We start from the raw sequence: 17,856 nt of genomic DNA on the forward strand, positions 1-17,856 counted from the left end.
TGTCCAAGAAGTAAAGAGGACTAACTATTAGGCAACCATCTTCTATATAAAAGGTGAATTATTGAAGAAAAAAATAGATAATTTTTCCAAAAAATCTCCCTATTACTCTTTTGAATAAATAATTGATTAGATTGTCGAAATGGATTAATATGCTCACAAGAAGGTTAAATGTTGTCCATCACAACTTTTCTCAAGAATGAGACCAAAAAACATGTCATTTTACCATCAAAGTAAAAAAAAGAATGTCATTTTTCATATATATATATATATATAGAGAGAGAGAGAGAGAGAGAGAGAGAGAGAGAGAGAGAGAGAAAGAGAGAGAGAGAGAGAGAGATAATGGGGCCAAAATAAAGCCAAGTAATGTAGTTAACCAACTCCCATGAGTACTGGATGTTGAGTTCCTAAATGGACCCTAAAAGAACAAAAAATTTCTATAAATTATATTATATTAATTGGGTGAGAAACGTGAGCAACCAAACAAAAACATGTCACGAGTCATAACAAGACAAACTCAGCCATTCATAGGTGGCTGCACCTCTCTCTGTCTTTTTACTCTTTAAATCAGAGCCCATAAGGAAAACCAAGCTTCACCTCTCAGACCTTAAACACTGCATCCATGGCTAGAAACCAGTCCTTGAAGTTAGCTCTCCTCCTCTCTTGGTCTCTTTATGCCCTTCATTTCTCATCTATTTCTGTTTATGCCCTCAATGTTGGTATCCAGACCTCAGATTCTGCTGTATCTGTGGTTAGTTCTTCATCTTCATTCCATCATATTTTGTAAATTAAAATGTTATTTTTATATAGAATTTTGAATTTTTTACAGAATAAACAGTGCAGTAGAAAATGTGAATCAGATTATTGCTCAGGTATACTTTTTCTTTGTTTCTTGATTATTTATGTTTGATTTTTTTTTTTTTTTTTTTTAAGATTTCTTTAACAATAGTACAAGAATATATAGGTGGATTGAAACAGTAAGAAAAGTTGTGAAGATACATGCCTTAAATAAGATATCTTAAATTCAGATAATGTTGAGTTGAATGGAGAAATTAATAAAGTTTATGTTGTCGATGCCAATATTTAGAGCAAGGGGTATATCTTGTGATGATGATTATTTATCTTACATTTCTAATGGGTTATCTTAATTTGTTTTTTTTTTTTTGATAATTTTAATATTTTTATTGCCACACCAACTATTTTTTATAACACACCAAACAAGGATATTAGAAAATAAATACACCAAGTAACTATCTGATCACCCTCATATAATCAATTTCTTTAGAGCTCAAAAGGACAATTTGAAGAGCTTCTTTGGGAAGAAGAAATGACAATGGGGTGTGATCAAAATCTGACAACAGACAACCTTAAATTTCTTTCCCAATAACTAACTCATTCTCATAATATATCAGTCCCTTTAGAGCTCAAAAACCTGATTGAAGAGCTGTTTCAGGTAATTAAAAATAATAGACTAGTTATCTGCACCTCAAACAACATTTTTTTTGGTTTGGTGTTTCATAAGAAATAGAGGATGTGCCCACATAAATTCCCTTTTAGGCCTTTTTTCTTGAGAACTTAATATTGTTACTACACATGTAATATTGGTGCTTGAGTCTTTTTCTTTATTTATCTTTTTTTTATTATTATTATTCTAATTGTAACATTTTTTTCTTTTTTTAATTTTGTTGAAAATAGTGCCTCCATTTCTAAGATATGGGAAGTACTGTGGTCTTCTATATAGTGGATGCCCAGGAGAGAAGCCTTGTGATGGCCTTGATGCCTGTTGTATGAAGCATGACGTCTGCATTCAAGCTAAGAACAGTAAGTTATATCCATCCATGAAAAAAAATATGGAAATTTAGAACATTTATATATATAATTTATAGTCTTAATTTCAAGCTGTAAGTTACTTACCAGCCAACAGTATCACCAATTAAAGAAAAAAGAGATGGTACCCATGGAGAGAGAGAGAGAGAGAGAGAGAGACTCGTGACCTAATAGTTAGTATGGCGCAAGTTAGAAGAAATTTTCGGAAGGACGGTTCTCTCATGTTCTAGTTTAACTCTAGAGGGAAATAGAGTTAGACAACTAACAACTAAACAAGAAAGAAAAAAAGAACACCCATGCACTTGGTGGAAAACGACACTTAAAAAATGGATTTTTCTAGCGCACCTGGTCCATGCCTGGCCTGGCATGGATCAGGTTTGGACTGTACAATTGGCTCATTAAGGTATCGGGCTGGGTTAGGCCCGTTACATGTTAAGGATGGGGATCAGACTAGACAATAGGTCCATGGACAGCCAGAATAAGTCCTTTGTTATTTAGCCTGACCCAACCATTAAATGGGCCGGGTTTGCGTTAGGATTTTTAGGCCCAAGACCAATCCATTGACAGCACTTAATTAGAGAGACAAAAATGGGCCCCAAAATCTTCAAAAATGGTCCCATATAAAAGCCACAAATGCAACAGATTAAGTTGAGTATCATAAAACCTTGAGATGTCAAGGGGAGGGGTGCAATGAATAAAATAAAGAAATTGGTTAACTGCACTCCAACAGTTGTGCTCATTAGAGAAAGAGAATGGTTAACCACTATTCTCAGACACAATAATCATAGTTGCTATGGGGTGTTAAAAATAAAAGTTGGTGTTGCAATAGAGATTTTGAAGTGACCATGTATTGTTTGTTGCAGATGACTACCTTAGCCTAGAGTGCAACCAAGAGTTTCTAAGCTGCATGACTAATGTCAAGGACTTTGGGGGAGGGTCCACGTTTAAGGGAAACAAATGTATGGTGGGAGAGGTGGTTGATATAATCTCCCTTGTCATAGAAGCAGCTCTACTAGCTGGAAGAGTTCTTCATAAGCCATGACAAGGTTTCATCTGCATGTATGTTTTATTTTTATTTCAAAAATTTGATTCTCTTTCTTCCTTTCTCTCCTTCTTCTTCTTTACCTTAATTGGAAAAAAAAAAGGGTTTAAATTTTGGAAAATGACTATCCAACAAGTCTACCATCACCCATTAATTTAAGGTTTACGAGCCTCCCACTTATAATGTCTCCGATGATGTGCGCTTCTATAAGAATTGAGGTTGCAAAAGGATATTTTAGTCCATAAACGAAAAAAGAAAAATATATGGGCATTGACATCCAAAATCGCATAACATTAAGTTTAATTGGGCAACTCCCTGCAAATGCTAGAAGAGTGCCAGATGGCATACTCAATCGACTCACTGATATGGACAAGTTTGGAACCGTAGATCTATATGCTACGTATAAGTAGATTGAGTATGCCATCTGGCGAGTCATTTTATCAGGACTCATGCTAGAAACAAGAAGTTTTCTTCCTATTTTCAATTTCTGTGTTTGGTTGGCAGTGCTTCTCAGATTTTTTAACAAATACTAGTTTTTGAGAGCCGAAAAACACTTTAAAGTGCCAAAAGGACGATAAATGTATCGAATGTTAAGGTAGTTTTCGTGAGATAAAAACCCTTCTTTGGAAATGATGCATACTTTTATCGTTAATGTTACTTGTGTTGCTAAAGGACTAAGATAATATTATGTGATCCTTAACCTTCCCCAACCACCATTTCATCATTATAAGGTACTAAACCTAATGCTTTGAATAGAAAGAGTTGGTTTGGGAAATCTTTTGGCAATAGATATTTGTCACAATAATTGTCAACCTCATCCATGTATTTTAATATTAAAAAAAAAAATCCATTTTAAGTAATAATGAGAAATATTGATGGCCATAATCAATGGTATGTAATTAATTTGTTGATTCACTGATTTAATCAGTCTGTCCCTTATTCAGATAATTTTCTGAATTTTAGGGAAAAGGGCCTAATTTTGTGACAGTTTACATGTTAAAAACTGTCTTAATAACTAACCTCATGTATGAAAAAATTTGCAACATTTAAACTAAACAAAGGAAACGAAGGCAAATGAGTCATTGTGTTTCACTATCATTACAACTAGAAAAAACAAGGAAAAGAAACGATAGTTTTCCACACAAACTAAAGTCTAAAAACACAACCAAATTAATTAAGTCATTCTCATGGCCAAATCCCTGAAACACTGCTCATAGCCTCAGTGACAATTATATTCTGCAAATGCTCCAAGCTTGCAATCCTATGTAATGTGGGTGTATTCTGATTCAGTCTATTCTTCACACCTCCATTACCCACGTCCACATCTTCGAATTCCAAGGAAGAAATCAATCCAATGTCCGATATGCCACCATATGAAACCTCATCTCCTCTGGCCCCCATGGTTGGTGTATTAAGTGATGGAGGGGAACTGGAATAGCTTTGCAGGAGATGGTTCAAACTACATGTCAGCGAACCTCGAGCAACCATATCCTCAGCCAACTTTACCTGAAAAAAATAAATTAGAAAGGATTCAATTATTCTAGTTGATGTCAGGGTTGTGGGGTTTAATGTAACGATTTCGGTCCTCTTAACCATGTTGTGTAAACTGAATAACTGGTTTGATCACAAAGGCCTTTTATTTCCCATTTTAGCCATTATAACAGCCGTTATACCATCGATTTAAGTTTTAATTAATTGTTATATTTTTTGTTTGTGGTAATTTAAACTAGATAAAACAGTATTATTAACTACATATGTATTTAAAATTCTAAACTACAAAAAGAAAAACCTTCCATTATGATGGTAGTTGTAAAGATCAACCTCTAATGCATACATACCTTCACTCTCAAAGCTTCCACATCTGATTTAAGAACCCTATTATTGGTAGCAGCATCGGTGAATTGTCGATTAGCCTCCGTAAATTGTTTGTAAAGAGAAGCATGTTCTACCCTCAATTGATCAACCTGTGAGAAATATGAATCAAATTTTTTGAAATCACAAGTATTTCAAACAACAAACGGTACACTTCTCCGTAATGAAACATCGTTTGCAATTTTAACAAAATAGAGCTAAAAACTTTCAATTCTTCCACCGATTGCAAAACCCACTATACAACATTAGAAGCTATTAGTGATACCTGCGACTCGAGTTCAACCAAATGTGCTTGCTTTCGTCTCCTCGATCGTCTAGCTGACTCCCGATTTGAAACCATTCTGGAACCAAGTATACCAATGAACATATATGGTTCACTTTATATACCTGAATTGAATTATTATTGCAACCAAACATCCCCTTAAACAAACGACGTACCTTCTTATGCGTTTTGCATCAACGTACCTTCTTGTGCGTTTTTCATCAATGTGACCCATACTCTGTCCACATGAACCGGCTTCTATCTCAATGTCACCATCATCTGATTGCTCCCCCGAGGAACCGCTTGTAGCTCCTTGTGCTTTATTATCTCCGCTTTTCGATTTACAAGCTGATGTTGGACTTCCAGCTGACCCATTGACAGTGCATCCAAATGTTATACCACTAGATGCAGGACCTACAATCAAGTAAAGCTCCCCAAGAAAAAATATTTAATTGAAGCCATGGCACAATGACGGAAGGAAGTCGAAAATTAGAGTTCGAGACAAATGTGCATTAGTTTTTATATTTATACTTTATAACATGATGTGGTTTGGCCAGGCCAATTCATTTATGCTGCCTAAGTCTCTCTTGAAATTGATGTTGAATTTCCGGATCAATGTGTTAGACCTTCTAAATCATATGGCCGAAGATCAAAGATTATTAGATTAATAGTCATTTGATGTCACATAACAAATGCTAGGAACAGAGGTCCAAGTTCTCAAATCCTGATGACTATATGTTAACTTCTACTCAGGTATGGGTATCCGAATGAGAACATGAGGGAAGACTTTTTATTGTTTTTAGGTTCTTTGTGAACATTTGGGTTTGCTTGGATTGGCATCCTACTAGAGATTTGCTCAAGATTCTCCTACAAGAATTCTTAGCTTTGATGGAAATCTAAGTTCTATCTCTTACTTTGCCTTGCATTCTTCCAATTGTTCTACATCAGGTACATACATATACACAAATTATATATATTTTGTGTCATCTATATCATACCACACATGGATGATTGTGAGTCGATGGTCGCTGAAATGCTTGGATGCTTGGGAACGATATTATGAGACGATACAAGGCTCTCTGTTAATCCACCATGACAATTCGGAAAGTTGTTTATTGTCTCCTGGTTTCACATACAAATGCAAAGATTTCAGTATATATTTCCACATGGGGAACCAAACAAACACTTGACATAATGAAATAAGTTCTTTGAAAGATATTATTCTTTCTTTTTATTTTTTTCATAAATATGACAAATTAACTTCAACTGGAGTCTATTGAAATAACCCAAGAGTTTGGGACTTTGAATTGGTGCGAGCACTTATTTGTAATTTTCACGAGCGAAATTTTATATGGAATTATTGATCATGTGAGAGCATGAAAATTATCTGAGTACAACGACTACCTTTCAAGAAAACCAAAATCCAAGATCTCTTAATTAGAAAAATGGACCATTGACCAAAAAAATATATCCATAATCTGTTCGGTATTACCCTAATGAGTTATGCTTCAGGTTCCAGAGTCGAGTCGAAAATGACAGTGGCACCCATTACAATTAACACGTGGTATGACAATTAGGTGAATTACAACACTATAGTCCAAAAACCAACATGTGTCCATCAAGTATATGGGTATTCTGCCTCGGGGCAACCCAAGATGTCATGCAAATTCTCATAAAATTTTTTATTAAATAATAATAATAATAATAAGCTTATAGCCTACTAATTTTGGCCTTCCCTTGATAAACCTTCACATCAAAATTCATATAAGCTCTATCAACTTGTCTACCTGCCCATTTATCTTTACTACTTGGTCTTATTTATTAAAAAACTCTAACCATTAAATAAAATTTTACTAATAAGAGAAAGTAAGAAATGACAATTCTTATGTCTCCCTCATTAGACAAAATCATAGGTGTCAAAATCTAATTGTACAGTGGATTATAATGATTTCAAGTCTACTTATTTTGATATATAAATCAAACAGATAAGAACTAGAACTACTATATATAATATGCTTCAATAAAAAAAATAGGTTTTTTTTTTTTTTTTGGCGAGTAATTAAATTGGACTTGTACTCATGAACACAAAGTTTGCATTGCTACATGTTAGCTGACTAATGGGTATATTGCTACCCTAGCCAAATCAGATTAAATGATGTAGAACTTTGAACCAAAGTATTTTTTTATTATTTTATGACGAAACCAAAGTATATTGTTTTGTGTCTTATCTTCGGTTGGGTAATTTCGTAACTTTTGTCCAAGAGGCAATTTCATCTTTATATGAATTATAAATTCATAGCCAACTCGTTTTAGAGTTTGTATTAAGGTTTATTTCTTCAATTTTTCTGAGAGAAAAAGTGTGAGAGAGTATCATTAGAAGGGGAAAATCATTTTCTCGAATAGGGTGGGAAAAATAATTTTCAACCCATATTGAAAATCGCTTTGGGATGCAAAGAGATTTACATAGTTTTCAAACCCTTACTTTCATAGTTTGTAGAGAGATTTACCGGGAATACCTATATGTTGCAATTTTATTACAAGAACTCCCTTACTTTATTAAGTTTGTTATTGAATAAACATTTATTTTATGAATCAGACTAGCATGACTAGCTTAGTAAGATTTAACTAAGGGATGTTGAGCCCACATGGATTATCAAATTCGCAATCCAACACCACATACTTCTAAATTTCATGAAAAAAATAGATTAAAAAGAAAAAGAGTTAAAAAAAAATCACTTTTGAACTTGATCCAAAGTGTTGGAAATGAATGACTACTGAACTCCTAAATTTAAATTTAAAATTTAACGGTGAAAACTAACTTTTTTTTTTGAATATTTTTCTTCAAAGTTCTTAGAATTTTTTTCCTTTTATGACCATGTGACATTAGATCATATTTTTAAACGCCGCAAATTGGTGTAGTCAGAATCCACTCCAACATATGTTGAGTAACAAATTAAGGCATCAATTTGAATTTTATGACATGAATCTCCACTTCTAGATTTTTTGGGTAACAAACTTGATAAAAGTAAGGTTTAATTAGTAACAAACTTCATAAAGTTTGCAAAAAAAATGCAACATCAAGGTATATCGGATGAATCTCTCTAGTTTTTATTTGTGAAAACCCTTTCCTTTCTAACATAGTAAGATTTTGAGACTTACTAAGGGTCATTTTGGATACCACGTTAAAAATCTAACACAACGGCCCTCTAAGTTTCATTAAAAAAATTCAGATCTAAAAATGCAATTTCTTTAGAATTAGATCAAAAAATTTGAAACTAGATGGCTATTAAACTTCCACATAACTCCCAAACTTAAAAATGGAATTCAATAGTGAAAAATAGCTTCTTCTTTTTTCAAAATTCATAGAATTTCATCGTCAATCATCCTGAAGCATCGGATCATGATTTTGGATGCAAAGAGGTGAAGCCAGGGGACCTTAGTAAGGATGAAATCCTTACTAAGCTAGTAAGGTTGGGGGACTCTTAGTCGTGATCCAATACGGTATCATGTTCCTATTACAACTTGGGTGTCTCTGTGACAAATTTTTGTTGGAGTTCAATCACATTCGGTTGCTTGTTCAACTTGGCTAAAAGCCCTTGGTGTTTCATATTCCAACAAAAACGCGTCATGTGAACAACTTACCTTTATTATACGAAGAATAACGATAAACTGACACTCCTCTAACATACACCCTGATATGGCAAGTGTTAGAACCATTAGGTTTTTCTCGAGATACACAAATATATATATAATGTGAAGTGTGTATCTCGAGGAAATTTATGATTCTGGAACATGCTACGTCAGGAGTATGAAGTATGGACACCTTACCTTTATTATAAGAAGAATAATGATAAACGGACTCCCCTCTGATGATACACCCCTGATGTGATATGTGTTAGAGCCATAGATCTTATTTCTTGGGAAACATAATTATACTTTTTATGGAGATGTGAAATTGTGTATCCCTAGGAAAAATCTATGATTTTCACAAATACCACGTCTAGAGTGAGAGAGGATGTTTGTATGTCAGACGTGAGAGTCAGAAAATCACGACTCTCATATGAACGGGACACCGTATTTGGAACGTAGTCTTTTTTACTTTAGTGAGACGGATACATCAGTACTCGACTGGGAAACAAAAGGTTTTTTGTCCGTATCTGCGTAGGTCCAGCGATTCACCTGTTTTCGTTGTCGTGTCGACTCTAACACACGTCATACTTGCAATACTAAATCACATTTCTCACCCGTAGTTTCAAAATTGGCGCACTCAAATGAAATTTGACCGAAATTCTTTTGTTCGCATAAATGTCAATTCTGGATTTCGAAGAATTCCGGATTGACTAATCTCTCCAACCCACGTATACGGAGTACATCCCTTATTTATAAAACTACACCCCCATTTACTTTGTGTGATTGGTGGTTGGTTATAGGAGATTAAGTGAAATCTCAAATTGACTTTTGGATAATGTTCAAGTAAAATTAAAATGTACATCGTGGGAGATATTTTGTATGTGGATGTGTGTTAGAATTATAGATATTTTTCATCGATGTACATTTTAATGTTACTCAAGTACAACTCTTAACTTTTCTGTGAGGTAACTTTTTGGATAATAATATCAAAGACCTAAGTTCAAATCCCACCAGCATCGAGTTATTCAACTCATTAAAAACAGTCTTACCAATAAAATAAAATAAAAAACTTAATGTCTAATATTATATGAAATGTATATTGGAATCCGGCCACTAATACCTGAATGAAATTCTTTGGGTACCAACTCTCCCCACAGTTAAATCAACTCTTTGATACCTATTCTCACGAATCTTTTCCAATCAAAATTTAAGTTAATCCCTACCTTTTAGTTCAATTCAAAAGAATAATAATAATAATTCAATAACATGAGTCAAGCAAAAGAAGTATGCCTAAAAGTATTTGTCCCAAAAAGGATGAATTCTAGAATTCCGTTTGTTCTCTAGATTTGAAAAAAGTGCTAAATTTCAAGAAGAAAAAAAAATCTCTTATAATAATTATCCATATTTCAAACTTTGTAGGAAATTCATCTTCACGAAAAAAAAAATTACAGAAAAATCAATCTGAAATTTCACAAAATCTCGAATTGATCAATCACATGAGCCCAAGTGTATTGAGGGCATGTCCAATTTACAAAACTATTTTCATTGGATTTCGTGCTATTAATCAATCAAGAAATGAAATTTGAAATTGACTTTTCTATGAACAAAAAATATCTCTACCTCCACTTCCACGACTTTCGTCATTCAAAATTATTTCTTAGAATAATGATGAGCTGACTCAAAAAATATTCAACTTAGGTGGCATGAGCATAGATTTTTCATTCAGTATCTCAAGGAAAAAATCTATCATTCTGTGCATATAGCACGTCAGCTGAGTATGATTTTTTCGTCCTCACTGAACTTAGGCACCCTCTTAAAACTGGTGTTTAAATTTTAAACTCGTACAAAGCTTGAAATATGATTAATGATTTCGAATTATTAAAATTAACAAATAAATCCACGTCAGTCAATTTGTCTTTTTGCGTCTGCATGGCACAAAGCGACAAACAAACCACTACGTGGATTTGTCAGTTTGTGCGCTTCCACATAACTTTTACCTCTGTACTTCAGGCCATCTCATATTTTCTCGAAAGAAAAAAAATCCAAAAATGACGTAAATTTTAAATAAAAAAAAAAAAAAGTAAATAGAAACAAAATTAACTGAAACAACTAACCTGGTCTGCAAAACTAAAGCTGAGATCGCTTGCACAAACGTCGTTGAAGTATTTCTCTTCTCCTTGATGAACACCGAAAAAACCTTCTGTTTCTCCACAAATTCTTGCTTTTTGAACCCTTATTTCACCAATTCTCTCATCTTTAGATCTCAGATTATCGATATAGCCGATCTCTGCTACAGACATGGGTCTCAGAAACGCCTCAAAATCCAATTCAGAAGCGCTTCGCTTCATGTTTCTACCCAAGATCATCGATGTGTTGGAGAGAGTTGATGATCGACTCGTATCGCAGTCGATCACGTTTTCCACTTGTTTTCGATCCATTTTACGTGAAGATTTGATTGTTTGGATCTGTAAAATTTCAAGAGAGAGGGAGAGACGATAGAAGTTAAAAGAGCAAAGCAAGCAAAGCTTTAAAAAAAGCAGAAAAAAACTAAGTAGGTTTGTAAAGAAAAGCTGACAGTCATTAACATGACCTTACGTGCTTTATAAAATTAATTTTACTCGAATGCCATTGCTCGTGCTTCGTATTTACGAGATTGACCTTCCTTTGTACGCTCGCTCAATTTAAGTACCATGTGCTTTTGATTCTACTATAATTACAATACCACAGGCCTTTATTTATTTAAAAAAAAAAAAAAACAAACAATCAGATTGATTTTTTATATCTTACTTAGGATGTAGAGAATGTTCACTAACCAGTTGTATTTGAAAGAATAATATCACTAAATTTGATTTTGATTGGTTTTGTGGGTTTCCATTTAATTTTTCATTGAATCAAGATAGGTAAAATGCTCTCTGTGTCTACTCGCACCTTTTGGTAAGAGTTTAAAACACATTAGACTCTCATTTAGTTTTTTAATAAAATGTGCCATGTAGACATCGTATACGTTGCTATAGGGACAAGTTACTTTTCTGGATCTATCAAATATATCTTCTTTTGAGATATTGTTTTATTATTTTAAATTGTATCATTTCTTATCTTTGGATTACTATTTTATAAGATCTTCAACTTAAACAAAATACTCATTATGATCAGTAGTATCATCATAAATAATAAGTGCCAGCTAGCTTAGGAGCATAGTCACCAAGTCGGGATTCGGGAATAAGTCGACAAGGGAAAAAGTCAAAACAAACAAAAAATTAGAAAAAAAAATCGAGAGAAAATCAGAAAAAAATCGAAATAATATTAAGATAATGTATTTTTTCTACTAAGTGGTGTTATCATTTATATCATCAAATCCTATTTTAAACTATAAGAATAAATGGTCTTTGAAAAAATTCCTTTAAAATAGTTTACTTAGGAAAAAAAAAATTCACATTTTTTATGTTTAAATCGTGATTTTTTTCAAAAAATCATTATTGAATCGTTAATCTTTAAAATCGTGATTTAAACACGATTTTTTACAAAATTGACAACTTTGGTGACTATGCTTAGGAGTACGCATTTGTTGTTAAGTTGTTGTGCAAAGTTAACAAATCAATGGCATTACGCCACATGTGTTGAAAAAAAAAATCGAGCATGGTTAGTTAGGAATTTGGAATTTTAGTGTTTTTTTTTTAATACACTTGGCATCATTCGATTGGTTCATCAGCTTAGCACATAAATTTCTTAATACCAAATGTGTACTCTTAACTTAGTTGGCAATGTGTTTGGGTGATGATACCTGAGACCTAGGTTCAAATCCCACTGATATTGAGTTATTGAATGCATTAAGAACATATTTACCGATTAAAAAGAATTTATCATAAATAACAAAATTGGGGTTTGGGAATAATGACAACATAAAATTTTGGAAATACAAATGGGGAAAATTTGGTAAGATTTGAAGAATAAAGTATAAATATTATAAATTGTAAAATATTTCAAAGCAGAATATTAAACAAATTATGTACGATATTTCAGATTATAAAATATAGTTTTGTATATGTTAAACATAATATCAATTTTATTTTTAATACTTTGTAGGCAAATCTGGATTAAATCAATGATTGAAAAAAAAAAAATTAATCATAACTTATTTCAAAATGTCAACATTTTTTATCCTTGTGAACGTTGGTAATAATTGTTTGTGTTAACGGATCGGGTTGGCCGATTTAACAACCAATATGTTGGAACTAAGGTCGCTGATTGGGTCCACAGTGAGAATATCTAGGTCAATCTAGGGGGTGTCAATTAGGCACATGGATACGAATATTAACTCAGCTTGGCTTACTAAAAACAGAGGAGTCGTGATAATTTGACTTAGGCACGTGGCACACTCAATTGACTTACCTGATGTGGCAGGCTTGGAAATTGTAGATGTGCTCTCCTCAGGAAACAAAATTGTACTTTTTATGGGGAATAGTACTTTTGTATCCCAACAAGCCCACATCTACATTTCTCAAGTCTATCACGTCAAATAAGTCGATTAAGTTGTCTCGTGCCTAAGTCAGATTATCAATACTCAAAAAAGAGGGTTAAGGCCTTGATATTGAGCCTGCAAAGATATATGGCCTCTGATATTTTATATTTACATATCATGTAAAATTACTAAAAATGATAAGTTTGTTTTGTATTTCCAACGTTAATGGAGGTTGAACCTCTATTTTGGTATATATCTATATATATATTCTAGACAATATTTTGACAAAATCCAAAACAATATTCTAGACAAAGTTTTGTCTTATATGACTAAATTCTTTTTGGAATGAGCAGATTTTTTGTGAGGATGATTTTCTCACCATATAGGATTCATCCTCACTGAAAATCAGCTCAAAACTTTTAGCTCATATAAGACAAGATGTTTTGTCTAAGATTTTGTCAAAAGAACACACACACACACACACACACATATATATATATATATATATATAGGGGTGGTTCAAGGGACATATGTAAAAACAATGGTCTTTCAAAATATGAGTTAGAGATTTTGGATTGAGCTGATTTTTTGCAAGGATGATCACTATGATGAGAAGATCATCCTCACAAAAAATCAGCTCAATCCAAAGTCTCTAAATCCATCAAAAGTGATTTACAAATTATTAATAAAAATTGGTAAAAAATCGACGATCCACATTCTAAATCACTTTTAACAGGGTTAAAAGTTTCAGATTTGATTGATTTTTTTTTTTTTTCGGATGATCTTCTCATCATAGAGATTATCCTCACAAAAAATCAGCTCAATCCAAAATTTCTAACCCATATTTTGAAAATTTATTAATGTTACATTATTTTTACATACGTCCCTTGATCCTGACCCACATATATATATAGGGTCAAGTTCAAGAGCCATATGAGAAAACATATGTAAAAACTTTCGTTTTTAATAAAATTTTAAAATATGGTTTAGAAATTTTGGATTGAGCTGATTTTTTGTGAGGATGATCTCTATGATGGGAAGATTATCCAAAAAAAAAAAATCAGCCCAATCTGAAACTTCTAACCCCATTAAAAGTGATTTAGAATGTGGACCGTCGATTTTTTACCAATTTTTATCACTAATTTGTAAATCACTTTTGATGGATTTAGAAGTTTCTGATTGAACTGATTTTTTGTGAGGATGATCTTCTCATCATAGTGATCATCTTTGCAAAAAATCAACTCAATCAAAAACCTCTAACCCCCTATATACATATAGGGGGCGGTTCAAGGGCCATATGTAAAAACATATGAAAAAACAATGGTTTTTCAAAATATATGTTAGAGGTTTTGGATTGAGCTGATTTTTTGCAAAGATGATCACTATGATGAGAAGATCATCCTCACAAAAAATCAGCTCAATCAGAAACTTCTAAATTCATCAAAAGTGATTTACAAATTATTAACAAAAATTGGCAAAAAATCGATGGTCCACATTCTAAATCACTTTTAATGGGGTTAGAAGTTTCAAATTGAACTGATTTTTTTTTTTTTCGGATGATCTTCCCATCATAGAGATCATCCTGACAAAAAATCAGCTTAATCCAAAATTTCTAACCCATATTTTTAAAATTTATATATATATATATATATATATATATATATATATATATCACAAGAGGGCTTCAACTAATTTTAAAAATTGCATGAATTTAACATGAATCGTGATAATATGACTCACCAAGTGACATACTCAATTGACTCCGTGACGAATTTATATATATATATATATATATATATATGTCACAAGGGCTTCAACTAATTTTAAAAATTGCATGAATTTAACATGAATCGTGATAATATGACTCACCAAGTGACATACTCAATTGACCCCGTGACGAATTTATATATATATATCACAAGAGGGCTTCAACTAATTTTAAAAATTGCATGAATTTAACATGAGTCGTGATAATATGACTCACCAAGTGGCATACTCAATCGACTCCTTGACGTGATAAATTCAAGAACTATAGATTTGTATGTTTTGGGAGACACGATTGCACTTTCTCAGTGTATGCCGAGGGAGCCATGTATCCCTTGGCATATAGATATATGGTTCTCAAACTTGTTCACCTCAGGGAGTTTATTGAGTATGTCACCTGGCAAGTCATATTATTATGGCTCATTCAACATTTATAAATTCAAAAATAAATTGGTGTCTGTTAGGAACAGAATTCGGCTAAAGCAACTGATGCCCAATGAGGGCATTGGACTTATTTCAGCGAAATAACTATTCTTAGATTTTATTTTTTTTCTTCGTTAGAGACGTAAAGCTATGTTTTAAAAACTCGAAACTCCATTAAACCAAGTTGACAACTTGTAGGCTAACTCAGGTGTGTTAAATCGGCACGTGAGAGGGAGGTATTTTGGTAATTTATTAGAATTGTTGGGATATTCTTTGGGAACTGGTGGGTAATGGTAATGGAGGTTGATATGGACTCGCACCGACTTCAAAGCAGATGGCATTAAAAGTAGGCTTCCTTACTTTTGTGTTTGAGTCTTTGAGCTGCTTTGCTTTTTTCAGCTTTAACGCTTAACTTTTGAACATTAAATTACAAAAATGCCCTTCTCGACCATGTTAGAAAAATAGTAGGGAAAGGACACGTGCTATAAGGAAAACAATCTACAAACCGTGGGATCTAACATTCAATATAATTTTTAAAGATAAAATGATTTTTTTTTAATATTATTATATCCTTGGCATTTGCAAACTTGTAACAAAAATTAAATCCTTTTAATATTATTATATTCTAGTAGGTGGCATCTCCAAACATGTAACAAAAATTAAGATTTATATTAGATTAAATTTTTTCATAATTATTTTAAAAATATAAATAGATAATCTAATTTATATAATAACTAGAGTTCCCCATGCTGCCTACAGCACAGATCTCCTCATTGGGGGTTGGGCGGGTGGCCGGGGGGGGGGGGGGGGGTGGTAAAAGCGAAAAAAAATAAAATAAAAAGAGATATTATTAAAAATAATTGAGGTTAAAAGATAAATAATAATAATAATAATAATAATAATAAAATGAGATAAAGAGGAGATATAATAAAATTAAAATGAGTGGAGAAGAAAAATAAAAAAGTGTGATATGGTAGCTGAGGTGACATTTATCCTAGGGTTTAAAACTGATCAAATACAGTATGGATATGAGTATATCCATATCCATATCCGAATTTTTTATTCATATTCATATTTGGATTCAACTCGCATCCTAATAACTAAAATCATATTCGAATCATTTTATTTTTATTAAATTCATATCTAAATCCGATCGACGAATTAATTAATTTGAATTGAATAATGTCAAATCATTTAAGGTTGTTTTAAAGAAAATTACTAAAATATAATCAAATGATGACATGAACTCAAGACCTTTTTATTTTAAAGAGAAGTCTTGACCATTGTACTTAACTATTGTTGGTTGATGGAAGATAACGTGAAAAATATAAAAATACAATTTGCAAAATAATATATCATTTGAATCTTGACAGATATACTAGATGGGACCAAACCCACTAAATTCAAATTCGGTACACTCAAATTTTAAATAAAATCCATCCCATTTAAGTCCTAGTTTATCCCCACCTCAAAAAATACAAAACTATAACAATTCAATTGTATATTATAATATATATTTATAATTTAATATATATTACAAGAGAATTTATAATTTAAAATATTAGTTAGAGTGATTTTGTACTTGCATGGTAACCTTTTCACATGATAATTGAAGATGAAAGGGATATTAAGTAAAAAAAGAAAATTTTAATGTCAAAAACCTTCTACTGGATTTTTTTATTTATTATTATTATAGGATAAATTATACTTTGACCCCTATAATTTGGTATAATTTCATGTTGACCTTCTAATATGTTGATAATTGTAGTTACCTCCCATTTCATTGACGGTGTTAAAATTCAGATGTTATTTTATCCTCTCATTTTTTTTTTATTTAAAAAATTAAATTTTAAACGATTAAAACACTTTTCTTTTAGCGTTCACACTCTTACGGTTAAACCCATTCACCGATTCTTTCACAGGGATATTTAAGATTTTAAAAAAGAATAATATTTTAAGAAGGATAAGATAATCTTTATAAAAATAAAAATCATTTTTTTATGGTTTGGTCACTACAAGTAGATGAAAGGGGAATAAGTGAGCCCATTAAATAAAATACTTATAGGGGATGTGGTAAGTGTAATTTCAAAACGTTAGGGGGTTAACATAGAATTATACCAAATTACATAGGTAAAAGTGTAATTTACCCTTGATTTCAGTAGTTAAGAAATAATTATTAAATAATATAGCAAGAGATTGGTTGAATGCATACCTCATTTGATAATATATTTTCAAGTTCTATTATATTACTCAATCCAACCCAAAGCAATTATTATATAACCAAGTTTGGAAGAAATGCACTAAATAAATGTATTTTTTTTTCTTTTTTTCTTTTACTCTACCCCTTCAATGTCATCCACCCAAGATCCACATTTCTTTTTTAAGAAATAACAATTGTGAGTGGGTGAGAGTTTGTCAAAGAAAAGAGAAGGATGTAGATAATGAAATATCACTTTCCTCTGCCAATCCCTATCTACCCCAATAACAGATGAAAGAGATGAACTTTAGTAACATTTGGTGACGATGATCAGACACATCTCAACTATGATTATATGCACCATGATTTCAAATCTTGGTTTG

General features: G+C 32.2%; 2 protein-coding genes across 5 annotated transcripts; one reads left to right on the forward strand and one right to left on the reverse strand.

Annotated features, from left to right (window-relative positions):
* Positions 1–558: 558 nt before the first annotated feature.
* On the forward strand, positions 559–2,922 carry PLA2-ALPHA (Phospholipase A2 family protein). The gene is made up of 4 exons (XM_086449352.1): positions 559–748; positions 827–869; positions 1,693–1,818; positions 2,688–2,922. Exons 1-4 carry the CDS (start codon positions 620–622, stop codon positions 2,864–2,866), a joined length of 477 nt encoding a protein of 158 aa, XP_086305478.1. The 5' UTR covers positions 559–619; the 3' UTR covers positions 2,867–2,922.
* Positions 2,923–3,933: 1,011 nt separating this feature from the next.
* On the reverse strand, positions 3,934–11,198 carry BZIP9 (basic leucine zipper 9). 4 transcript variants are annotated; one of them, XM_086449351.1, is made up of 6 exons: positions 10,745–11,198; positions 5,999–6,122; positions 5,204–5,366; positions 5,004–5,079; positions 4,705–4,830; positions 3,934–4,372 (listed from the first exon to the last, which is right to left on the reverse strand). In XM_086449351.1, the coding sequence occupies exons 1-6, from the start codon at positions 11,066–11,068 to the stop codon at positions 4,052–4,054; spliced, it is 1,134 nt and encodes a 377-aa protein (XP_086305477.1). In that variant the 5' UTR covers positions 11,069–11,198; the 3' UTR covers positions 3,934–4,051. The 4 variants fall into 4 exon arrangements, with proteins under 4 accessions (XP_086305477.1, XP_086305476.1, XP_086305475.1 ...); XM_086449350.1 differs by having other exon boundaries at positions 5,177–5,366; positions 10,745–11,197; XM_086449349.1 differs by having other exon boundaries at positions 5,204–5,414; positions 10,745–11,197.
* Between the last annotated feature and the right edge of the window lie 6,658 nt (positions 11,199–17,856).

The sequence above is a fragment of the Akebia trifoliata genome, chromosome 8 (genome assembly GCF_017979445.1).
Source record: "Akebia trifoliata isolate Shusen 1 chromosome 8, ASM1797944v1, whole genome shotgun sequence".
Taxonomy (NCBI): domain Eukaryota; kingdom Viridiplantae; phylum Streptophyta; class Magnoliopsida; order Ranunculales; family Lardizabalaceae; genus Akebia; species Akebia trifoliata.